This window comes from Paramormyrops kingsleyae, chromosome 25 (assembly GCF_048594095.1).
Source record: "Paramormyrops kingsleyae isolate MSU_618 chromosome 25, PKINGS_0.4, whole genome shotgun sequence".
Classification (NCBI taxonomy): Eukaryota; Metazoa; Chordata; class Actinopteri; order Osteoglossiformes; family Mormyridae; genus Paramormyrops; species Paramormyrops kingsleyae.
In genome coordinates, this window is record NC_132821.1 from 26,054,392 (window position 1) to 26,081,584 (window position 27,193).

The 27,193-nt window shown below is 43.5% G+C and overlaps 1 protein-coding gene across 6 annotated transcripts in view; it reads right to left on the bottom strand.

The window, feature by feature from the left end:
• LOC111837384 (follistatin-related protein 5) overlaps positions 1–27,193 on the bottom strand; it is a 110,339-nt gene that overhangs the window by 38,050 nt on the left and 45,096 nt on the right. For all 6 annotated transcript variants that reach the window (XM_072707019.1, XM_072707021.1, XM_072707020.1 and 3 more), the window contains 3 exons: positions 26,209–26,457; positions 9,798–9,994; positions 5,260–5,374 (listed from right to left, as the gene is read on the bottom strand). In XM_072707019.1, coding sequence (XP_072563120.1) covers positions 5,260–5,374; positions 9,798–9,994; positions 26,209–26,457 — 561 coding nt within the window. The remainder of the gene's footprint in view (positions 1–5,259; positions 5,375–9,797; positions 9,995–26,208; positions 26,458–27,193) is intronic.

A 27,193-nucleotide genomic window follows, 5' to 3' on the forward strand; every position in this document is an offset into this window, starting at 1 on the left:
TGCGCATTTATCCGTTTGTCACGGCTTCACTGATGCTGTGCAACTTTGCACACAAGCTTGTCATTAACTTACGCTTACCAAGTATCAATCAATAAGTACAGTGACTCGACAATAACTCCATAGGTACTTAGTGCTACACACCTACACACTGCTTATATATACAACATTTATATTTAATCTTGCATTCCAGATAAAAACGGGTTAAATCAATTATCTTATGAAATATTTATTGCACATAAACTCATGTTCTCCAGTCAAGTAACCTGCAAATCCAACTTTAGACTGTGAGTAGCAAACAAAAGAGAAATCAGTCCTAAAAGGAAAATAAAAGACAATAGACAGGATTTCTAAAGATATTTTGCTTGTATTTACTGTGATTTACATTCTGGCAGCCAAATGTACTGGTAGATTTGGTAACATGTAATGCAAATCTTTTTTCTCTAAAAGACAGAATAATCTAATTAACCTAAAGAGGAAGAGTTAGTTCTGGACTGTCTTCATCTCTGTGTTCCGTACCACCAGTGGCAGTGATCATCATGCAAGTGCTTTGCTTCATCATCCTTTCTTAATCTTCTCTGGGGGGAGTTCCCAGCTCTGAGCTTGGCTGGCAGCTATTTTTAACCCAGGACTTGCACCCCGAGCAGGAAGCTGACGGGCTTTCTCCTCCTCCAGGGCTCCGGGCTACACCGTGGTGCCTGTGCTGCTGATTCTCTTAGGCTGCCTGGCTTCTGAGGATCACGCACGGGCATTTTGCTGATGAAAGGCCGGATCTTCTTAGCTGTGGTTCGGGGGCTTCCCCAGGTATCAGCTCCACACAGAAGAACAGACCTGATGTTTGACTTAATGAATCTTCATGGATTTTCTGAGCTCCCTTGAACTTGAGCTGTTTTGCAACACAAGGGAGAACCGCTTTCACCTTCCAACTTGGCTTTTCCTGCTTTTACTGCGGCCAGGGTGGATAAATACTTAAGTGCAGATCAGATGAATAAATACTAGTAATAATAATAATTAATTATTGTATTTATATTTGTCTCGGTTGCTCTGAAAGGAGTAATGATTTTCAAATGCCACTTGTTTCCCCGTCTCTTGTGCCCCAGATGAACACAAACTGAACTCTGAAACGTTCATTTCCTCCTGAGACAAACACAGACCCGTCAGTGTAAATGACATCCCGAGTCTGACAATGTCCGTCTGGTTTCACACAACGCTGTCAGGACTCGTGTTTCACTCGCTACCAATCTGAAAATTGTCCTACTTCAGATACGGGTCAGATGTTTCAGATGTTTTTTTTTTTATTTTCCAGCTATTCTCCTTAATGACAGAAAGGCTTCAGCTGCAGAATAACCATCTCCTTTTTTTCTTCTAAAGTCCAGCTTATCCTGTGTGAGTGATCTTTCCATTTTCTGTTACTTCTCATTTCAGCACTTGTTTTGAGGGAAGACACTTCTAAAGGTGTCATACATTTTGCTCTATTGCTGAGTACAGGCCAGTGGTCGGGCTTCTCCTAGAAGCCTTAACACTAACCAGACTTCACACGGTCCAATTTTCCCATTTTCCTTCCCACCGAATCCCATCTGAGTCCTGTTATAGTGTGATGAAAATTCCCGTCACTTTTTATAATGTCAATCAGGGGGAAGAGACAGTTCCCATATTGTCAAGAGAAGCCAGGCTGAAAGAAACTAACAACGGACGAAGCTATAGATTTACGTAAACATGAGTCTGACATCCAGAAATTGAAGAAATGCATTGTATATTCAGCAAAGGACATTGTCACTGCCAAGGATTGATACATATTAATAACTGTAATGCAGTTGTTCCTGCAAATGCATCTGCCTTTTTTCTGAGATTCTCCTCAGAGGTGTACATAGAAATAAGATGTTCGCCCACTAAGAAGTCACTTAGGACAGCTTCTCTCCAACAAGACTAACAGTGCGGTTTGATCTCTCATGCAGACTCTTGATTTGCCCTCATCCTCTCTGAAAATGAAAGGGGTTTTATTTGACACAGAGGAGGAACTCTCACAGGAAATTAAGCCATATTCAAACGTATTACCATTTCCCCCTCGACTCAAAGGACCACAAAAACGGTGCTGTGCTGAGCTACTTTTCAAGGAAACGTTTTACGTCATCAAAGTTTTCATATAATTAAAAAGTGGACTTCATCAATCAACTTTTAAAGCTTTACCCGCCTAGTTCTAAATGTCAGTGGAGATTCAGAATGTCCAGTTGACAGCGGGGATGATGAAACAGTGGCTAAGAGTATAAGGAGTCGAAAGAAATTAGCTACATTTACTGCATTCCCTAAGATGTGGATTCACCTGTCTAATGACAGACCATAAAACACAAATGTTGTGCTAGGCTTCTGCAGCACATATTTGTCTGAATTCCAGCTAATTTTATGCATGAAACTGAGAACTTGTTCATGCGCTACAGCACATTGGTAGGATTACAATGTACGGTACTTCATTCATCCGCCCACTACATAGAAAAACCTAATGACACATTTATCATCTACATAAATGCAAGCTCTTGGCTTTCGTTTGAATGACTGTTTAATCAACATAATTTTTCTGCAAGTGGTAATTTTAACAAGCCTGGCACTAACGACAGCTGTTCCCAGGAATAAGCAGGAATGACATTCTAACAGAAGTCAGTTGCTTGTTCTTGATATTCATAATGCTACTTACTACTACGGGTGCTGTAAGGGTGGAGTTTGGACAATTCCAAGGGCCCCCAAGTGACAGGGGCCCTAAAGAATTTGGGAAAGAACTGGATTGGTCTGGAGTGGGGGGGGGGGGCAGTAAGATATATTTTCATGGGGCCCAAAATCTTTAGCAATGCCCCTGCTTACTCCACAGACAGAAAACAAGCTGATGACATCATCCACACACGGCGTTCACAGAAAGTGAGGGACCGTGTTACTCCTCTGTTTTTAAATTGCCTGAAGGGAAGAGCTTTCCAGTCTCGCCAGCAAAAATAAATCTCAAGATGACTTTAAATGCCAGGCCCTCGTTGGCTCACTTTCACACCAGCTATTATCTTCAGACCATAAAACTGTTTGTAGTTTCAAAATATGTCCACGGTTTATTTACTTCAGCTGATTGATAGTGTTAAAAATGAACTCGCTTGACAGTATTTCTAAGCGCCCGATTTTTCATAGTTTGGCGTTAATAATTAGCTGGCCTCTCTTGAACCTCGCATAAATAAGACAATATGTGGGAAAATTTCTCCAGGAGCGGATGCTGTGATTTCTGTGGATTGCTGTTAAATGTAGATCTGGGTCAGCTTCGATGAAAATTTAATTAGGGATCATTCCTGCATTAAAATCCCTGTCAGGCATGGAGTTCTTTGCACCAGGAGGTTCCTCGTAGAACAGTTCTCCCGGCTTTGGCGCTGGTCTGACCTCACATCAGAGAACGTAGACGTGGAATCAGCCTTAAGTAGGATTTTCGCTTCCAAAAAACGACCGCATGTGAGAGCAGAACCGAACAGTCGCACCGGTATCATGTTTATCCAGCACGTCAGTGTCACTCTACTCTCTTCCTGCCAAGAAACGATCACCGTGAGGATCAGAAAACTTCTTCAGAAATACGTGTCCTACTTAAGAGGTGAAGGTCACAGCCAGGACCGTAATCCCGTTTCAGTCCCTCTGTGAAAGGTGCCGTGAAAATAATACCCAATTCTGAACTCAGCAAATGGTAAGGGAGGCTTTCAGGCCATTGTGTTTAATGAGCGCAAAAATTTAGTGAAGCCACTTCCAGCCGACGAGCATGGATTCGCTCATAGCAAGGAGCAATGTTAACTCCTCTCAAGAAATTGTTGCTCTTCAACACTTGCCTCAAGGTCAATTTTATTTGAAACATATGGGCTGTATGTGACGAAATGCCACTGATGTAAAAAAAAAATTGACATAATTGCCATGGCATGACATTTTGCAAGCGGCCACTTCGATTCAGTGAAGCACTATAATCCATCAATTCACCCTCGACAAACCTTTAATGAATAAGTGGGTGGAATTTGCATTTTATTGCTTAGATAGTAGATGTGAATTTAAGTATCTGATATATGTCGGTGCAGCAGGTATCAATGATTGTTCACATCTCCATGGAGAAACGGCAGATCAAAATTTCCCAGAACGAGGGATTTTATGAGAATATGTATATGGGCTGTGATGGACTGGCAGCCCATCCAGTGTTTACCCCAGCTGTGTGTCCTGTTCTGCTGAGGATAAGCTGCAAAGCCCCCCTCCTCCCCCCCCTCACAGTAGATAAATAAACTGAAATAGCCTCGGAACAACAGCTCACCATTAAAGCGAAATATGAGGGAAAATATTTGCTTTAGGATTAATTAGACAACAGAATGGATGTTCAAAGGAGACGCAGAATAATTTACGATCCATCAGCGCTATCTGCAGTTCCCTTCAGTCCGTGGCGCTCGCCGAGAATCTGCCTTCGGAAGTCGGCATCTGGAGAGAATTAACGCCTCGCTGACAGTGACGAATGTCACCCTTACGAGCACATAAACACGCGCAGTTCAGGCCCCAAGTTTCCCCGCTGTCTGAGAAGAAGGACTGTCAGATTTTGCTTTTTAATCCTATCCAGCACACGATCGTACAGAATTAAATATAACAAGGACTGGAGGGGGGGGGGGGGGGGGGGCGGGGGTGCAGTGGCTCAGTGGTTGGCAGCAATGCCTCACATCTCCAGTTTCTGGGGTTCAAACCGAATACTCTGGTCTCTCAAAGACGTTTAGTTAATTGTTCGGTATTCCTAAATTGCCCTAAGTGAGTGCCAATCTTCTTTGTTTCTAGGTGCTTATCCTGTGTGAGGGAGTATATGCTCCCACCTTGTGTCCTATACTGCCCGGGATAGACTTCAGCTAGCCCCTCCCACAAATAAGCAGCTGGTAGATGGGTGGAATGGACATGACAGTAAAATAATCAAATAAAGTAAACATGAAGTAAACAAACCAAAAATCCATATTATGTCCACGACGTCACACCAACACTCTGTTGCTTAAATAAGTTCTTCCAGTTTATTCTATAGACTGGAATGGACAATTGTGACGTACCAGAATGATTGACTGAAACCTAATATGACATATTCTCCCTAATTACCGTATAAAATGCCCATAACACGTCTGAGGAATGATAAGACAAAGGTGGAGCCTCAGTGTCGCGAGGTCACAGTCATGGCATCATTAGACAGCAATTTGTGCTCGAGGCTAACAAACGGACGCTGGCGAAGGACGAGGCGCCTACCGAATGCCGTGAAGAATTCCTCCTTCGTCAAACGCTCGTCGTCATCGTCGTCGTGGTATTTGAGGAGATCGAAGAGGGTGCAGTCGGACAACTCCAACCCTTCCTGCCTGATGATCTGGAACACAACGGACGACGACTCAAACGCCTGCCTGCGAAACCTGCAAAACTTACATTCATGTGTGATGTTTTTTCTTTTTTAATAAAGCAAAGAAATTGCAGTGGCTACCGTGACAGTTAATAGAGGGGGGTTCGGGAGGGGGGACAGGTCTAATAATGTGCATTCAAGTAAAAAAAGTGAAACACCAACTGTGGCTTTGCTACACTCCATAAATTCAATAACCGCAGTGCTTGGCCAGATGTGATGGTGGAGATTGCTCCCTTTGAATGTATGTGTACTAAGCTGAATGGTGGAAGGCAAGACGGAACCTCACTTTGGTATGGATTTTGGATGCATACTAAAACTGTTGGTGTGCCTGAGTAGATGTACTGATTCTTTTTCATTTTTCTTATCACTTGGACTGGGTTTGCCATATCCTTCCTTAATTTCCCCCGTCCTGTCCATCACATGTCATGTCTGACGAGTACGTCCTCTTCATGGAGCCTGATGTGATGTATGATCAACGTTTTGACCTTATGTAAATATTCAAGTGCTATGCTTTTCCGGACAATCGATAACAAACGAACTTTAATAATGAAAACAACTGCGGTGCCTGTGAAAACAAAGCAAATGAAGAAAAAGAGGGCGGGGGAGAGGAATATAAAATCGGCAGAATCTCCTGCATCACACAGCTGGGCTTGCAACCTCTCCATGTGCTCAGGAGAAAGCTAATGCTAAGCGGTACCCGCTCTATGCTAACAACCTCTCCATGTGCTCAGGAGAAGGCTAATGCTAGGCGGTACCCGCTCCATGCTAACAACCTCTCCATGTGCTCAGGAGAAGGCTAATGCTAGGCGGTACCCGCTCTATGCTAACAAGCTCTCCATGTGCTCAGGAGAAGGCTAATGCTAGGCGGTACCCGCTCTATGCTAACAAGCTCTCCATGTGCTCAGGAGAAGGCTAATGCTAGGCGGTACCCGCTCCATGCTAACAACCTCTCCATGTGCTCAGGAGAAGGCTAATGCTAGGCGGTACCCGCTCTATGCTAACAACCTCTCCATGTGCTCAGGAGAAGGCTAATGCTAGGCGGTACCCGCTCTATGCTAACAATCTCTCCATGTGCTCAGGAGAAGGCTAATGCTAGGCGGTACCCGCTCTATGCTAACAACCTCTCCATGTGCTCAGGAGAAGGCTAATGCTAGGCGGTACCCGCTCTATGCTAACAACCTCTCCATGTGCTCAGGAGAAGGCTAATGCTAGGCGGTACCCGCTCTATGCTAACAACCTCTCCATGTGCTCAGGAGAAGGCTAATGCTAGGCGGTACCCGCTCTATGCTAACAAGCTCTCCATGTGCTCAGGAGAAGGCTAATGCTAGGCGGTACCCGCTCTATGCTAACAAGCTCTCCATGTGCTCAGGAGAAGGCTAATGCTAAGCGGTACCCGCTCCATGCTAACAACCTCTCCATGTGCTCAGGAGAAGGCTAATGCTAGGCGGTACCCGCTCCATGCTAACAACCTCTCCATGTGCTCAGGAGAAAGCTAATGCTAGGCGGTACCCGCTCTATGCTAATATCAGGGCAGTAACGGATGGGAAGATAAGAGGGGGAGAGATGTATCCTGTGCTGGAATCTGGTGCGTGTCAGAGCACCTACTGCAGATATGGACAACCACCCTCGTAGCGCTTAGCGCATAGCACCACTGCAGAGATTCAGCCAGGTTGTGAAGGACAAACAGAAAGTCATGCTATTGTTTGACTTGAAACTCTCAAAAATACTGACGCTACCCTAGGGTTGCCAAATTTGGTCAGCTGGTTAGCATGAGATTTTCCATTTGAGACAAGTCTGCAGGCATATTTACATGTATGTTCCCGTTTTATTACATAGGGTTTGTAAACTGCCCCGATGTTTTTGATGTAGCTTATTTTAGATTTATAATGAAATAATATAGATGTTGTGTAAGATTTCTTCCATGACTATGGCAGTCTGAAAGCGTGAGTGTCATTCCAGATGTGTGAGAGTTGGCAACCCTGCGCTACACTGATTGGCTGAAATTTCCCCCTTTGAAAACATATGTTGTTCTACGCTGAAAGCATTCTGTAAGATATGTCAGGGCTAGGGTCTACTCTAGTACTACTCTACTGTTTTCCTTACTTACTAATTGCCTTTTCAATAAAGGGTCATCAGATCATGTTTCTTTGTCTCTATGTTGGAAATATTCTGCTGTGTTTCTCTATGTGTGCTACTTAGCTTCTAATCCATTTGCAAATGTTATTAGTTTGTTGACTATGCAAAATGTTTTATTGCTTATATTATGTCTTTTCTGCTTTAGTCTTCCTTTGAAGCTGAGGCACTGTCTCAGGTGATCAATTTGCCTATGATACATTGTTGCTTAGGATGACACGCAAACTAATCTTTGGTGATATATAGTCAATGAGCAAAGAGTCAGGAATGAGAAAAGACTTAGACTTTTATAAGGTTCCAACCATCAGCTATTTATGACAGACCTTTCATTCTGTGAGCGGAGTATATACTCCTTTAGCTTTCCTTTTATGCAGAGCCTATTTATGCATAATTAAAGCTTTGTTTTATGCAATACAGTACAGAATTATCTGCCCTATTTTTAGCCGTAATGTTTGTGATTTATGTGGCTCGAGATGTCAAGTTGCATTATTTCAGGTTAGCAACCTGTAGCTTTTCCAGAAGACCATCTACTCTCATCAGGACCACTGGAACCCTCAGCAAGACAGTTCTGGTTACCTGAGTGTACTTTAAATTACATGCTTTGTTGGATACTAGCTGATGTAATTCTGAGATGTTCATGTTATTATTGAAGCGACAGGCTAGTTTGCACTGTATTTATCAACTATGATGAGCTGAAAAACTCTAAATTAAATCCTATATTAAAATCAGCATGCAGGTAAATGTTATCAGAGGTGAAGTGGGAAAATGTTTAATGATTTTAAGTCACAGAATGATGAGAGCATTATTCATTTCATGTGTAACGGGACATACAGTGGTGTGTTGTATTCAGGATCTGATTTGGGGGACTTTTATTTTGATGGGTGGGCTCTCGGCACCCAGTCGCGGTTATCAAGGTTATCCGTCTCCTGCATGTATAAATAGCACGGAAGTATAATGGACAAAGAGTTCGGCTGAGCTTTCTGTTAATGGAGATGGGAGCTGGTAAGACGGGGTCCTTAAATTTAGTAAGATGTTTCTCTTTCTATGGTAGGTTCTAGAAAGGGGGGTTAAAACAGATGGGCAACGTTTCTGATTGGAACTGGCAGGTGTTTTCCCAGCCCTTGTCCTCGTCTATGGTGAAAGATGTTTTTCTAGCTGTTGTAATTGTGAGTTGCGTCTGTAGAGAGAATGTTTGGAGCACCATTGCATGGTATTGCTGTGTGTGACTGATCCAATGTGTGGATTTGTGTCATTGACATTGTTGTGTTATCAGTAGCGTTGTGTGTTTGCGATGAAGTAGTTTATTCGTAATTGGTTAGGGTTTAGTTTTATCGTATGTGCATATACAGTATATTAAATGGCTCTGATGCTGTGTGTGAGTGCCTGTGTGTTGCCTAATGGTGTTCAAATAAACTTAGTTGTATTTTAAGTTTCTGTTGTGTCCTTCCTCACCATATCTGCATTGTCTCCCAAGTCAGTAGAATGAATTTATGTAGTGGGGGTATATGCTTGTATCGGGAGTAATTAGCTTTTAGATCTTTTATTGAGTGATTTACTTCCGTGTAAGCCCTTAATTCTAATCCAAGCACTCTTTGAATAGAACAAATCCAAAATTGTTTGGCTGAAGTGGATTGGTGTCACTGTGATGGGGGGATAACATGTCCAGGTGTCCCGCATGATAAACTGGAAACCCATCCAGGGTGTCCCCTGTGATGGACTGATGACCATGGACTGATGATGATCAGTCCAGGGTGTCCCCTGTGATGGACTGATGACCATGGACTGATGATGATCAGTCCAGGGTGTCCCCTGTGATGGACTGATGACCCTGGACTGATGATGATCAGTCCAGGGTGTCCCCTGTGATGGACTGATGACCATGGACTGATGACGATCAGTCCAGGGTGTCCCCTTTGATGGACTGATGACCCTGGACTGATGATGATCAGTCCAGGGTGTCCCCTGTGATGGACTGATGACCATGGACTGATGATGATCAGTCCAGGGTGTCCCCTGTGATGGACTGATGACCCTGGACTGATGATGATCAGTCCAGGGTGTCCCCTGTGATGGACTGATGACCATGGACTGATGATGATCAGTCCAGGGTGTCCCCTATGATGGACTGATGACCCGTCCAGGGTGTCCTCTGTGATGGACAGATAAGCCTCCCCCCTATGATGGGTGTGCCCTATGCTTTCTGTGACAGGCTCCCAGCTCACCATAACCAAAAACAAAGAATGTGATTTCTTTGAATCACCTGCGATAACTCGTTGCTGTCCACCAGTCCAGTTCTATCTGCATCGAAGTCCTCAAACATGCCCTCCACCAGCTGTTTCCTCGATGTCATCGCGTCCTCGTTCCGCTGGCGGTTGCCCCTTCTCGTCTGCTTCTGCATCTGCAGGTCAAGGACCTTGTTCCGCAGCTCCCTGTATCCACTTGGCCTGCATTTATCATCTGCAGAATTAGCCAGATAAACAAGCCAGATTAGCTCGGAGGAGCACGTTGGGGAATTATGCAGCTCTTCAACTGAGAATGTAGGGTTGTTGAAAAAATAACATTTCACTGCTAGTTCTAATTAGGATATCAATGGTGGTTTTTATGTGAATAATTAACTCTGTGTAATACTTCACAAAGTGTGTGTATTTCATATTGGATTTAATATTATTCAGGAACAAAAAAAACTTATCCAAACATAATAAAAACACTAATCTAAACTTGATATTATTACAATTAAATGCACCTCAGTCAATGACAAACATGACATTTAAATCATATTCACATTTTTACACTGTCAAAAACCTTGTTTTTATATTTTAAAAGCATTTCAATGGCAGGAAATATTCCGCATGTTTCTGTATTAGCAGACATCTGCCCCTTATGTTCACGTACTGTGCTCTTAAGGTTTAACACTTTGCGTACGGCTGTAAACTGAGAGAGCACAACAAATTACACAACCGTGAGAAAAAGTGCAAAAATATATATATAACCAGTGACAATGGAGAATTACACAGCCATGTATTTTATGACTTAAAATGACTTTCCGGAGCAGGACGGAATATCTTTTATCGCCGGCATCAAGGCCACCAACTCCTGCAGGAGTTTTATGGTGCCTTTCAGCTTATCGCCCCAGTCTAAACGAAGGTGCCCTGCAATGCCTGCCGGCGGCCACACAAGAAGCAATGCTAGAGGCTGCAATAAAAGCAGCTTCAAGAGGGACCTTCCTCCATCGCCTCAAAAGACATTTAACCAGCAAACGCATATCCAGCTACAAATTTATATTAAACTAACACATAAAAGATCTGCTAGCACACACACATACACACATATATATATATATATACATATTTATGAAGACAAATCCTTGTAGATAATGTTACTATTATGTGTTAATTAAGTGTTTCCCAGCCCAGTCCTCGGGGAACCCTGGACAGTCCACGTTTCTGCTCCCTCTCAGCTCTCAGCCAATCAGGAACACCGAATACCTGATACAGGTGCACTGGGAGCTGAGAGGAAGGAAAAACATGGACTCCGGGGTTCCCCAAGTACTGGCTTGGGAAACACTGTATTATTCTACCCTTCCTACCGCTACACTGATGTGGATCACCGAGGCTTCTTGGAATCAGCCCAAGGAGACCCCAATGGGTCACATCCACCACGACTGGGCAGAGATTAGGCCTTTGTGCCTGTGATCAGAAGGTCATAGGTGTGAATCCCATCCTCAGCAGAATAGTCACACCACTCTTGGGCCCTCGAGCAAGGCCCTTAGCTCCCAGAAATGCTCCAGGGTCCTTTGATAAATGTGTTTAGACCCCAAGCTTTGTCCTCACCTGTGACGTCTGTGTCTTAAAGAAAAGCACGATGGCATCTGTGAAAACGAAGATATTGCAATGTTCTTTAGTTTTGCTGTTTCCAAAGTTGGCTTCACACTTGCATGTGTCCACCTTTTAACTTCGCCCCGCCCTGGCTCATGTCCCCCTAGTGGCTGTCGGTTGCAAGCATAATCAGGTTTATCTGGGGACAGCTGGGGACACAGTGCCCTGACAGGTCCAATCCCTGATCAGTCCCTATAACTCCAGCATAATGTGTTTATTACAGGGTCACACAGGACCATGTGTTAAACAGCCATCCAAAATACAGACATAATGTAACAATTAATCTATCATGAGTTTATTATGTAATATTTCAGGTTATCTATACAAAACATGCCAGCTGTAACACACTATGAATTGTTTAGAACAAATCACAGTTTAAATTGTTTCACCGTGTTTACCTCGAATGTGTTTTGATAGCAGCCATCATAAGTATAAAGCCATAAGTAATTTAAGACACTTTGACGTTTACCTGGCAGGAAATGCGCTAATATGTCGTGTTTAATGGCTCGGAAAGGCTGCGTTTTTGCCCATTTCCCTGCTTGCTTTAAATATTGCATTTAGCGGTGACCTTGTCTTTACGACGCCTGCACTCACGCTGACGTAGCTGTTTGTTGAGCCACTGCGAAGGTCTGATATAAATTATTATGAACTGGCTATAGGGGTCAGCTGACTGGCTGTAGGGGTCAGCCGGTCAAAGCTTACACTGATCATTGAATCCTTGCATTGATCAGTCTGATAGTGCCAGTGATAGAATGTAATGTGTAAAAGTCTTAGGCTGTCACAAAAAATATGTTTACGTTTGTAAAACTATGAATTTATGTCTTACAAAGTTTGTCAACTTGGGCATTTCAAAACCTCTTCCCCCAGTATTGGCTGTAATATACCCAAACATAACTCACCCACTACCCTCATTTGGCTATTCAGTACCTCATTATCTTTATTAATTGTTTAAGTTAATTAATTGAGTGAGCTGGTGGTACATTTAGCAAATACCTGGAATGGCTGAGGTTTGGGAACTGAAGCTGTGATCTTCTAACCATCCAGCAATATATCAGTAAAAGAACTGAAGAAATGTTTGTTACTTTTTGTTGTTACTTCAAGTATTGTTTAGCTGCTAAACAAAACCCGCATTCGCCTTTGACACTTAAGAAAAAGTCGTCAAACTAATTTGTATCATCCAGTTTCAAAACAAGCTCTCCTGGGATTTTTTTCACGGTTGCAGAGCTCATTTAAAATCATCCTCCGCAACGAGGCTTAACTTATTAATCCATCGCGGTGGATTTTCACTTGTTTCATTTCGGTGTACGGGGCTCATATGCCAAAGAGAAAGATGCACAATGAATACTTAAAGTGGTTTTACAGGAATTTAAATGTCCAAAAAGACTAGAGGAGTGTTTTCTGGATGCTTTATGTCCCTCTTTTGGCAGAGCCGCATGCTCATTGAAAAGCACGCTGTTGCTGCGCTCTCATTGAAAAGCACGCCACACTGCCGTCCCGACGACAGGAGCATGTTAGTCCAGCGGCTGAGGGAATTGTCAATGCGTTTTCTCTCCACCTCTCCGAAGTTTGATATCCGATTAGCGGCCGCGTGTGGCGGAACACGGCGAGCCACCATCCTTACTTAGTCATTCCTCCCATCCCCGGGCAACCCGCACAGATGGTAACCTGCTGGACGGCTGCCGCTTCCCGGCTACGTGTCGGAGAGCGCCGAAAACCGCTGGCCGTCGTTTGACATGGACGGCCCGTCCGGACTATGGGGGGGGGGAGAAGGCCAGAAAATACCCTGAGAAAACGAGAGTGAGGGTGTGGAGCTGAATCCATACTGGCAGAGCCAGGGGCAACCAAACCCGCAATTCAAGATGTATTACTCTCTAATTAACTGCTTTAGGCTCAGAACCTGCATTATGTCACGACCCAAGTTTATCAATTTGAACTATATATTATATGCAGTATGTATGATCCATAAAACTTGCCCCCAGGGTGCTTGCAATAAAATTTGCCAACCAGAGGCTGGGGGGGGGGGGGCAGTTTTACCTACATACTCTGCGGCCCAGTGAAAATGGACGCACCAGTTGAGAGGCAATGCTCCAATCCACCATTCTACCAACAGATTTTCTTCAGGTTTCCAAAAATAAGTATGATGCGATTCTAACAACAGAAAGAAAATTTCCAAATGGTCAACGACATCAACGCCGCAAATGAACAACGTGGTGTAAGATTCAGGACGACAGCCATTCAGTCTTAAATGTCAATAATGAGTCTGAAAATAATCATCACTCAGATCTTAGTACACTAGACAAAATTGTAGCTTTGTAACTCAAATGGAAGGGGAGAGTAATGGATAAATGCCGGTGCTTCCATTCAAGGATTTTTCGAAGGGCTCCCAGTTCCCAAACGGTTTCCGAAGCCTGGGAATCGGTTTCTGTGGGGACTGGAGGCTTGCCGCTTTCCATTTGTCATCCACGGGAAGCTTCACCCATTCCTCAAGCCGTCATGCCGTTCTCGTCGTTCCGCCACTGACACCGCATGGCTACCCCACCCCCCCCCACCCCCCCGGGAAGGAGGAATATAAGAACCATCGCTCATATCATGAAAAATAAATAAACGCCGGCCTCCTGACAACCGTATGCACCGCCACGCAATCGGCAGCGACAAGGTCACTTTGGTGGACTGAACTTTGCACTATTCCTCTGTTTTTTCAGGTTGCATCCAGTCAAAAAGTTTTCAGATTTATTACCGCTTAACTAAAGAAATGCAAACGTTTCATTATTTGCATAACTCTGATATATACCCCTGTATATACCCTGGCATTGTGCTGCTGTACTATCTAAGAGTCATGAGCACGTGTGGACCAGACGGCAAGCATTTTAAAAATGCTAATCTTTGTTATGAACTTGCCTAATAAATTTGTAATCAATTTCTTGAGGGGGGTGTTGCATTCTTTCATTCTAGACGATAATGAAAAATGCACACTCCACGCGTCTCATTTTGCAAAATGATGCATTTTGCATTAGGCCCCGGATGCAAATGAATAACAAATAATGACAAGGTGCAGAAAGGCCATTGTTTTTAATTTGTGTTTGCACCGACCACACTCTCTCTCTCTTCCTCTCTCTCTCTCTCTCTCTTTCTCTCCAGGAAGAATGAAAGCTTCAAATTATAAATGGGAGCTCGGCCCTAACAGTTCCAATAAGGGATTCGTCACACTGCAGAGAACAATCCAGAAGGTTGTACCACAGGTGAGCTCCCCCCTCTCTGGAAGTCCTACTCTATTATTTATACACGGGAGGTCACCCAACAAAACTGAGGCTTCCATCTAACCACCACCACCCCCCCCCCAAAAAAAAACCCTGCAACCCCACAGTAGACCAAGCTAGTGATGACAGACTTGGTTCCTCAAATAGGAGGTCACCGATTGCAATCTTAAAGACTGGCCAGAGGGACTCTGGCGGCAGCGGCAGGTTGCCATGGTGACATGCCACCCCGCCCACTGATCTGACTGCCCCCCCCCCCTTAAATGTCTGGCCACTGTGTTCAAACTGGTGAACACAAACGGATGCAAGCCTCCTATACAGCCCATACACATACTTTATAGTCTGTACAAGAGCAGCAGCAGAGAGCTAATCTACATCCCCAAGGAATGAGGACCACGGGGGCATACAGCCCGCCCTTTGGGGCCAGGGAGCAATGCACTGTTTGTCGAAGGATTAAATACCATCATCACAGGGTGTCCCTCAATCCCAAGAATGTGAAGATCATACTTGGAGTCTTCGCAAGACCGGTCTTGCTAACTTGCCTCCCAAAAGCCAACTTATGGCACAATGAACCATGGGATTGGTCTCTTTCAGCAAGGAAGCCATTGATGAATCTTTGATATTTGGGGCAAGACCAACATCTGGGGATTTTTACCATCCTTGTGTACTTGTGTTCTTAGTATTGGAACTGATCTTAGGCAATGGAAGATGACGTAAAACGGGTAGCGAGAACACAAGTACGGCCAAGTACGCATACTGAGGAACACCCACGGACTCATGTGGCTTACAGCTTGGTACTTCTAGATGTTCATAGCTGAATGTTTGATCAAGCATTTTGATCTGATCACCTTGCTCTGGGGCACAAGACCTCCCACTTACATCTGCACCTTTCAGTCAAATATCCAATTAACTTCCATGTCACCTGCTCATTTAAAACAGGTGTACGGTACCTTACTGTGTAACAAACCTATAGCAGAAAGTAGTTTTCTCATTTCAGTTTATTTGTTGGTGGTGCACATTAAGTACACATATATGGAGCAGAAATATCACTTCAATAAACAAAACATTAGTGTAATGGCAATGGTTGAATAGTACATTTCCCTTTTTAATGGTTTTGAATTTTAATCTCACTTTTTAGTAAATCTGGTTAGAACAGTAGTTACTATAAAAAAAATAAACGTTTAATACAAGGAATATCTATTATAGGCTTAATACAAATATTACTTGTTTACCCCATCGGGATTAATAAGATAAATAAAGCAGGACGGAGGAATATCTACATCATTTACGGAATGGTCTGCCCCATGTAAACAGAAAAATTACATCCAGCTGAGCATTTATATCTGGGTATTTGCATTTGAACTCCGTCCCCCGATCGCTTGGGGGCCACTTTAAGGCTGGAGCGAAACCGTCAAATGGGGAATTTCTCTAGAAGAGACGGCGAAGTGGAGTGTGCCCGCGGCTCTCAGCTTGGCAGGGCTTGGGAGGCATCGCCGCCAGGCTGCCAACCATAACTGGCTCTCCGAGGCTGTCCCCCGGCCAAATGCCGAGCCCGCTGCCGCCCGCCCGCTGGACTTCAGCCAATTGGCCGCGGTCGGTTTGTGCGGCAGCATCGAAGTACCACAGCTTATCTCCGTGCTAAATAAGCGAGACAGGCTTTGTTCTGCGGCTAAAGTCTTTGGCCGCCTTTTCATATTGAAATCTTTTTGCAGCTCCAGACATCTCCTTTGTGCTCAGGAGTTATCAGGTGAATAGTGGCTCCACTGCGGAACTGCTGATATCCGCCGACGTATTGTACGGCATCCTGATCGGCGATGATCGAGCCTTCATAATGATGCAGCTCTGACTGCATGGCGGGAATCACGTAAGAGATAAATATGACTTTGGGATCGTTAGGCATGAGATGTTCGTTCCTGATCTCGGAACCAAAACTCAATCTTGACATTTTATCAAGGTTAAAATAAATATTTCACTTAAAGGGGAATTTTTTTTTAGTTTCTTCCAAATGTCAATGAAATCAACCTGTTTGTTTGAATTAGTCACTGGAGATGAATTAGCCACTTAAGAGTAATTGAGATGTTTCCAAAGCATCAAACAGGTGTCTTAGTGATCATTTTTTCCCTGGAAAATGGTTGTAAAAGATAAAAATATTCACAGGCTATGAAATGTAGAAGAAACGAAAAAATATTTAGTCAACATAATTAACAAAATTGCCAGTAGGCCTATATATGGACGAATATTCAAGAACTCGCCTGTAAAGTAAAGATGCTTATAATTATGTACTTTTGTAAGATGACGAAGTGCATGATATCAGCTGTTACAGAATACCAGATGACCCCTTACGGTGGACCAGATGACCTATTAAGGTGGACCAGAATGTTTTACCCCTTTTTCATTCAGTGGTCAATGGCAGACTGTTGTGGGCTACAAATGTTTTCCCATCACAGTTTTGACATGAAAGTACATATTTTCAGTATATGTTCCCAGGTCCTCTCATAAAATGTTCCAGGTAGTCAACAGGAAGAAAAATAATTTTTGCTATTAGTCAGCATTCTTAAAGAAAAATACCAAAGTACCAAGTACCAAATAAGCACATATAACCATCATAGGCTAAGCAGGAAAACAGGAGAAAAATACCTTCGAAAACAGAATTGCCATGTTTCTGTTGCAGATTTGCCCAGCAAAGTACTAGCATTTAAGTAGTTAAAGAGAGACAGTCTTACTCTTTATTGCATACAAGTGGCCATACTCTAGTTTAAATCAGTTGTAATTGGCTGTATTGCATGGTTAAAATGGGACGTAATGGATTATTACAGTGCATTCTTGTACCTGTCTTATGATTTGCAATAATTCCACTATGCACGTTCCTGTGCCTGCCCTACCATTAAATTACGCAATTCATCTTGATTCATCTCTTCTTTTCACACCTAATATGATGCATACCTGTTTAGCAAAAAATGAAATGTCACAATTGAACCTGCATAAATTTTATAATGCACCCATATGAAATCGTTTTATCAAACTGTCGGTGAAATAATGTCAGCTCTTATCTGACAAAAAGTTGCACAAACGCATCAAGCCGACAACAAACACTTTGATCATCCTGTTTAGTATTCCTTAAATGCAGAGGCCTTCATTTGTTGTTAATTTGTTTGCCATGCAAACTATTCCGCACAAGAAAGATAGTTGAACAGCTATGTTTTTAGCAAGAATGGGAAAATTTTGTAACTGATCTTATAAATTTCCAGCCAGTAGCATCATAATATATGCAATATTATTTAATACGAGGCTCTCATTCAATATTAAATTCCTATTAATTTGTCATTATATTATAAGATACCAGAAGTGGAACCACAGCAACCCTGACCAAAATAAGCGGATAGAAGATGGATAGATAGAAGGATGGATGGATGGATGGATGGATGGAAATTGAACTATAGTAATGTAATATCCAAATGATACATTGCAGAATAAAGCACAAAAAACACCACAGCCATAAAGTTTACTAATGAGAACACAATGTAGCCTAGTAACAAGATTGAGAGAATAAAAAAAAAAACAGTTTTCTGGTCAGGTTTCTGGTCAGCAATGAGGCAGTTTACCCAGCATGCCCCTGGACAGCAGCTGCATTTCCCGCTTCGGCTCGAGAGGTTAACATCGTAACGTTTGTCCCCGAACTCAGTCAGGTCTCTGCCTCAGGCTCCATAGTGAATGGGGCACCAAGTATCATCATGCCCATCAGGAAGCAATGCGGCACAATAAAGATTTTAATTATCTACATTGTTACATAATCATTGGATAGTTAATTTATAATACGATATATTTTATCTTGGGGAAAATAATGACCTCAACCCAACCCTATACTGGATGAATGGCTATGAAAAGCAGATGGAAGAGTGGCCTCTTTCAATTAATATTCATGTAGCATATAAATAATATGAAAGGATTATTATATTTTTGAGTAACTGTATGAGACATAAATAAAAGGAGGCTGGAAAGGGAAGTTACCGCTGTCATCGGTGGCTCTACGGTGCATTGAGCCGGCTGACATTAGCTTACCCTTGGGCTTTCACGCAATATTTATTTATATATAAAAATCTGAATACGTAATGAAACTGAATTAATGCCGCATAGGAAATTGATCTACGGGGGCATGGCATAGAAGCTAGAAAATGAACCAATATTCTCAATCAAGTCACACAAAGTTTAATGAAAGTTTAATTTATTCTGAATTCCCACCAAAGACCCCCGTTATTTGGGTCTGTTGTAGTTACATCTCGATTTGCTTTGTAATACTGTTCCACAGTGAGCCGTTGTTTCTGAAGGTAAGCTCCGAAGACCTGCACTGAGGTTCCACATTCTTAGTAAAAACCTTTTGGAATAATGGCACAATTGTGATTTGACTGTATGCACGTATTACAGCTTTATTAAATAGAGTGCTTCTGTGTTTCATTTAAAATAGTTCTTTGCACGAAAAGCAGATTTTAAGAAATGAGGCCAAAACCATTAGTGGCAGATTACAGTAACACCTAACAAGCAACTGTACAGAAATTCTCTAACACATACATCATGTTTTGGTCAGCAGGTGCTTTTATCCAAACTAACTCACTATTTTTGAGAAGGCAGGGTCAGCCACTACCTGGGATAATTGGGGGTTAAGGGCCTTACTCAAGGGTCCAACAGTGGAATCATTCAAGTGACCTTAGGATTCAAACCAACAACCTTCTGACCACAGGCACGGAATCCTAACCCACTGAGCCAAACACAGCCCACCTAAATGTGCTGGCTCTATAACAGCAGCGCTAACCCCTGGACTCCCTTCCTTCTCCGGTATCTGACTCTGCAGAGCTCCCGGCATCCAGAGCGGTCGCCTCATGGCTGCGTCTCCTCTGAGTGCGATTATTTTCTGCCTCATTTCCACCGAAATGCTGATGTGCTGTGAAACATACTTGGCACTGTGTCATCTCTCCCTGTTTGTAGAGCCACATTCAGCAAGCAGATAATAGTCTTGCTCGTAGGGATAGCATTTTAGCTATATACTGTCTATACTCTACTACTATTCAAAGGATATAGTTGAAAATGCTCCGTCATTATCACCCAAGGCTCTTTGGAATATGACTTGATTTATTTTTGTACCAGAATCCTCTTTATAATGGTGAAGAAATATCTGTTTAGCCATAACAATTCCCCACCATTACAATAATTTCATGCTAAAAATGGAAGATATACAAGCCAAATTGGCCACTAATGACCTGTCATTGACTATCTACTTGTTTTGGTGAAGGTTTTCAAGAAAACGAGAATATAGTTTGATTTTAAATTGCTATTTAACATTTCTCTTTTGAGTTAATCTCTCATTTCTCTTCAGTTAATGACAGCACTTAAAATTATTATATGTGTTAACTTTTACCATAAAATTTTAGGGTACATGCAACTTTGGGCATGCAGTTTGCATCATTCAGTAATTAGATTTTATATTCAGCAATATCCAGCCATCTCATTCTGTATTCTGTCAAAACAAGTCTTTTCTTTCGCCTACTTTGTGTAATTGAAAAGTACTCGGTGACAATTCTTTTATGAGGGCTGGTCGACTGCATGGATCCGGTTAATGGGCTCCGGCCAGCATAATCAGATCAGCGGAGAGCTGAAGCGATGCCAAGGTCCCGGGGCGGCGGGAGAGAGGACGCACGGAAACATAGGAGGCGCCGTTTGCGGAGATGCCGGCGGGAATGTGCGCGGTCAGCAAAGCGTGAGAGGCGGAGCCTTATAGCTCACTGTAGGTCAATCCTTTCACCTTGTGCCGCAATGACTGCACACACAGAACATGCGTAACATTTAGACATCAAAAGGACGCTGATCTCCCATTCAGACAAGGTGGCAGCTTCGGGATCGTATGACATCGACTACTGCGTAGACTATTGTTGACTTTTTTTCTGTGCCAGTGCCCAAGCCCCTCCTCCGGTCAACGCCCCCTCAGAAGACGCAACCCCATCTTCCCCTTGCCAGGATCTGCCACTGGTCGGTCCTACAAGCCACTTACAGAATTTCCATCTGTACGGCACTTTCCGGATTTTCCACCCAGTGGTATTACTTACACACTCAACACATTCTTCCTCTTAAGGAAAAACAATATGTTATACGAGGTCGTCATGAACTCATTTGATAACACACCCCAAAACATTCATAGCATTTAATTGCATATCAAATTTCAATATAAACCCCTACTACGTACAAGAACAAAACATCCCCAAGTATCTTCGCTAAACATGTAACAAATCTGAGCTGCTTAATCGAGTGGAATATTTGTCCCGGTTTCCTTTATATAGGTAGGACCAACCTGAATTAAATCACACCCTGGAGAAAAAGGGTCCCTATGCATTGGCTATACTCCTGGGAGCATAATTAATGTTTAATATTTCATAACATTTCTATAAATATGGAGGGAGGACAGGACTCGGCCGTGGGGATGGCTGTGGCACCTTGAGTTAATCAGTGCCTTGTGGTCCTGTTCAAATACGCACATCGATAATTTATTCCACTCCGCTCGCCGACGGAGCCGTGCCAGATAGGCCGACAGGTCTCAGAGCCCGGCGTTACAAAACGCAAACGGTGTGGCCATCTCATTCTGCTAATAACATACACGACCCGCAAAGTCTAGCCGGCGCCGGCCCCCGTCTAAGAAAATGGGTCACAAGGTCACATGGGAGCTTATTTAACAAACCTGGTCCCCAGCGGTGGAAAAGGTTAATATAATACAGAAGACCCAAAAAAAAAAGAGAAAAGACTGGGGATTATGTGCTTCTATCAATCTCAGTTTCTTTAGGTAGTGGAGTAAAAACAGGCAGAGTTCACTGGGCCCACATCTCTGTGGCCACTGCTAAGTCAACCCATCGCGTGGTTACATCTCGACACACATTCAGAGGCGGAAAGGAATCCGACTTTGCCCATCGCAAGAGCGAAGGCATCTATCCTTTTCTTCATTTACAAAAAGCAGGAGAACGTAATTTACATACTTATGAGCTCGCTGCCTGTATCTAATGCACTCAGAGAAATAAGACGAGGTTATATACTTATAGGTATAAGAAGCATACTAAGAGATCTTGTCTTGGCGGATGTTTTATTTATTTTCTTTCATTCCAGAATGTGCGAGGGAAGGGTTATGAGATAGAGGCTGTCCACTCCTTGTTTCCATTTCCTGACATACGGAGCCTTTTAACAGAATATGACTTTGTTTGTGGTATAACTGATAATGTGAATATAACACTATGCATATGTGACTGCTTTATTATAAGCATTTTGTCAGTCACTGTGATGTGGATTCGGGGTTAGAAAATTATTTTGATGAATGGATGGATGGATGGATGGATGGATAAACATTTTGATATCTGCAAAGAATCCCAGTGACATCCATCCTTCTCACTTAAATAAATGCTTAACCAAACCGGTACAGGATCACAAGAAGTTTGAAGCACATTGCAGCAGTGTGGCATGTGTGAGATGTCATTGCAGGGCATGCACCCCCCCCCCCCACACACACACACACACATTTGTATCGATATGTTTCATCTCTTCATTCATAACCGTAACTATGACAACCTTAACCATAAGTAACCAAGCAGAATACAAAACTTCTTTGTTTAGTTGTTTGAATGCAGTCGCTGATTTTTTTATAAAACTGAGCTTCCCCTTGTGGGGACTGAAAAGGTGGCCCCAACGTCAAAATCACAATATTATATTGTGAGGACATTCGGTCCCTAGAATCAAATATATACATAACCCACACTCAGACGCAGACACACACACACACACACACATACACACAGGATATGCAATATCCATAACTCTGCCTTACTCTCCCAGCCGCACGCAGACACATGCAAACTCAACATACACATATCCCAGGCAAGTGCTGAACCCCCCCCAACCCACCGCGTTGCCATGCAAAAAAATAAAATCCTTTAAAAAATATACTACAGAAAAAACTACACTGAAACACAGCCTATCCGCCCTGCACAGACTTAGCAAATGATCCACACCTAGGACTATAATATTTAGAACTGGACAAGTACAAAAGCAAGGTGTAATTTTCCCACCTCCCAAGTCGAGATGGCGATCCAGAGCAGAGAAACGAGCGGCTCAGAAGAACGAGGGCAAATCTGGCCACATGTGGCCACTGTCAAAGCGCCCCACTGCATCAGCAGAATTCTTATTTGTTGTGAGTATGAACAAAGAGGTGAAATACATTTTCTTTCAATCTATAACTGTGATGGTGGACTGTGATTGCTTGACAAAGACTTTCCTGGGCCCCTCAGACTATCTCTTCTGGAATAAAAGGAGCCATACTTTCATAGCTATCTGCAAAAGCAGGTCACATTCTGCACATTTTTCCTTTTACTATTTTTTTTCTCATACATGATGAGTTTTATTTTGAAGCAATGAAAAAAGAACGCTCTTTTAACAGCTAGCTAAACTCGCAGTCCACGTTTGTCCGTTAACGATTATTTAATAAATTAATTTACTTTATTTAAGCACGTTAGCTTCCCAGTCAGGTGTTACCTCAAACACAAAACACCAGAGGGCAGGGGTGATAGCCGATGTGGGGCGGCAGTGGTGTTTAACAGCGCTCCAACCTTGCCCCCTGTTGGCCACAAACAGTCACTACACCTAAGGGGCCCCGAAGAGACTTTCGAGTGGGACCCCAGAAATAACCAACCTGCCCCTGATGCAGGGACTCCGCAGACCGATGACACGGAGTGCCTCCACAGATCAAAGACGCCCCAACGGCAGGACAGTGCAGACAACATCTTCGCCTCTCGAGTAGAGGAACGAATCAGGCTGGCGGATTCTGTTTTCCTTAAAGCCACTGTCAGCCCTAACAGCCTCTTCACTGGGTACGTCGAACGAAGCCTCTCGGCCCATTCCCTGGACGACACCACGCAATCACTGAGAGGTTTGACCCATGATGGCGACCGGGGAGGAGACAAGAAACCACAAAAAGTGACTCCCTCCAGCTCCAGGACTTGTTCGCTATGCCCCCATTATAATAATTATGCGCCCAAAGCTGCGTCTCACTCCGAGAGGAGCTTCCACCTGTCACTATGCGAAAAGCATTAATCACCATGATCTATAGGAAGAGGCCAGATATAATTTGTCCTTCAGCGCTTTGTAAAGTGCACTAATGGGAATAAACATAGCCACAGGTGAAAGATGAGAGCAGTCTTCATATCAGTGATATATGCTTCCATAATAGCACGAGAAGCCAAACCAGTTTCAATACGCCCCAAATGATATAAGACCTTTGCATTTTTTTCCCATAATGCTTTTCACATATCTTGACCCGCGGCTGCTAACGCTGTAGCTAATGTTTTAAGAATGCGGCTCCCTGAGTGTCAGCATTAAGCATCGTATTCTTGTGTGTTGCTGCCATAAGGAGGCATGATAATCCTTAGCCAACTCTTGCCCTACAAAGCCAGCTCAACATGTCATCATCGATAACACCCAACCCACTCCTCGCTCAAGGCTCTGGACTCAAGAAAACCTGTGCAATGCAGTGCAACCAACAAAACACAGCTGCAATTAGGAAAACAGGGGGGACAAAATACCCTTGAGCTGATATGCTGCTGTATCAAAATTCCTGAAGCATAGAAAGTGGCTGTTTAGCATTCCGGAATCTGACAGTTAATTTTCTGTTGTTAGGTCTATTGATTGCCTCTCAGAAATCTGCCTGATAGATACCATTGCCATCCTGCACGGAGCGAGCCGTTGTTCACCGTTTAATTTTTTTCTGCAGCATCTAATCTTTAATCAGACACTAAACGGCGGAGGGGAAATCGACACATTCTCCCATTCCTTGATGAACACCTTCCATCGGAGTCTTTATCGTGTTTCGTTTGTCAGTAACATACGAAGGCTGTCAAGTCACAAAACAGGTAAAAATAACTGTCCTTTCAGGGTTGCTGTCATCATTGTATCCCTGTTTAAGAAACAATGTGTTTACTGCATAAATAGCAGAGCAGACTCTGAACCTGAGATGTGGCTGAAAGCCAATTAGCAATTAAACATGCATCCTGAATAACTATACATGAAAACAACTTTTTGTCAACATGATGCTTTTTTTTCTGTAGTCTAGTAAACTAATAAATTATCCTCAAAGAAGCTATGTGACAGTTTCTTAGGGTTACCGTATCAGGAAACCACATGAGACTATGTTTCCTTTATTATCCTGTGCATAAATTACCTCAGCGTTTCTCAATCCGGTCCTCGGAGACCCCAGACGGTCCATGTTTTTGCTCCCTTCCAGCTCCCTGCCAGACAGTTCACATTTTTGCTGCCTCTCAGCTCCCATGCTGGAGCGGGGAATGAGCAGGAACGAGGACTTTGGGGGTCCCCGAGGACCGGCTTGAGGAACACTGAACTACATTAATTTCAACACTTCTTCAGTAACTCCCCAATCAGGAAAAGCGACATAAACAACAAAAAAAAAACTCCATATTTTAATAAGGAGATTTTTTTTTGTACTCAACAGCTCCTCATTCCTTGTTAAAGCTCCTTACTCACAAAAGAAATGTTCTCCCTATTTTCTCACATTTTCTGTGAGTTTAGCACCATCAGAAGGAGAAATAACAGAGGCTTTCATTAATCAAAAGGCTTTTGTGTTTTTATTGAGTGCAGGCATTCAGAATCGATGTGGATCCTCTCCAGATGACCGGCTTACACTCATTTACAGTCTAAAGTGGCCCCAGCTGCCATTTCTGCTTGCGCCTGTAAGGTTTTTCTGTGTTTTGGTCCTAGCAAGAGGCCACATCGTTAGCGACCTTAAAGAAACTCTCCCCGGGACTGGGCCTTATCCCTGTGAGAAGCAGAATCGTGGCCCAGATTCTTCAGACACACGTCTGCGCTAACGATACCAACAGAGGTCTCAAACAACCACTTTGTGCAGTTTAGCTACCTACACGTATTGCAATACTCACACAGCCCACTGGGGGGCTTATGCTAATGCGATCATTTCAGGGTAAATATTTCATTCCGCATACCACTCACCAAACATACAGCACCGTTAAATGAAAGTTGTCAGAAAGTGCATTGGGCTGCAGCCTTATAACTACGACACACTGTTTCCATCAGCAGTTCCTGCCTGGTGCACCATCGCAGGGATCTCCAACTCCAGTCCTGGAGAACTACTCTCCAGTAGGTTTTCTATCCTGCTTGACTTCTGATGAGCCACACATGATCCTGGTATTTACCTGACAACAGGTGTGGGTCGTCAGAAACCAGGCAGGATAGAAAACCTACTGTATAGTAGCTCTGTAGGACCGGAGTTGGAGAACTACATACAAAACTCAACACGTAACGCTTGCTGCCACCTTAACACATGGTCAAACAGTCGACGGACTCAATTTCCCACAATGCACTGCAAACAGAAACTACGGTAGATCACAAAGTTCATCATGTGCCACAAATGTTATCACGACCTTCATCCCTGTCATTATTATTGACCCTAATTTCATGCGCCACACCCCCCTACCATGAAGAGCAGGCCTACCTTTGTAGAAGCACTCCTCGCCGTGCACCACGGAGATCCTGAGCTTCTTCAGGCAGGCAGCACGGTGCAGCTCGCAGTGGTTCTCGTAGAGGCTGCCGTCGGAGCCGCACACGGGCTTGTAATGCGGCCTGCAGTGCCGCATGCACGCGCATTCTCCCCGGCCCGTGTCGCGGTCGACGACGCAGTGCCTTCCCAGGCCGCAGTATTTATGCTCGCAGGGTCCCGGGTGTCCGTCGTGCTCCAGAGAACCTGGAACGACAAGCTCTTATTATGGGGGATTCCCTGTTGATAATGGACGCCGTTAGCAGACGCTTTTAAGCACAAGACTAAGGAAGCACTATTTCTTTGCATGAAAAGCAGATGGTAGGAGGCCAGCACCATAATTACACATCTACATCCACATTACACATCTACATTCAGAGTTACACATCAAGAGCGTGTTTTTATTTTTTACATGTGTTTATGCAAAGTGACGTACATTTTTTTTGGGAAAACATTATTTTATTAGATGGTCTATAGAACAACTGGGGAGGGGGGTTCCATCAATCTGCTGACAGTGGGATTCGAACCAGCAACCTTCCAATCACAAGCCCAACAGCCTAACCTGCTGAACCACACACCATCTCTGCGGCATAACAAGTATGAGGCCAGATTTAAAACTAGATCCAGTACAGGGTCATAGCGAGACTGGAGCCTATTCCATAACGTGCGCTCATGGGAGTTTTACTTACACAAAAACGTTCTAAGGGCAGAATGAAAAATGATTGGTTCAGAGATAACCAGTCAAATTGTAGAGGAAGTGGGAGGAAGCAAGTAGCGGAGGTGGGAACAAGTAATCAGATGTCTTGGTCCCGCCTTCTCCAGTTGCTCCTCCACAATCTGATTGGTTATCTCTCTGAACCAGTCATTTTCCATTAGAACATTTTTGTGTAAGCAAAACTCCCACGAGCAAGAAATGTGAGCGAGAGGGCACCCAGGACGAGCT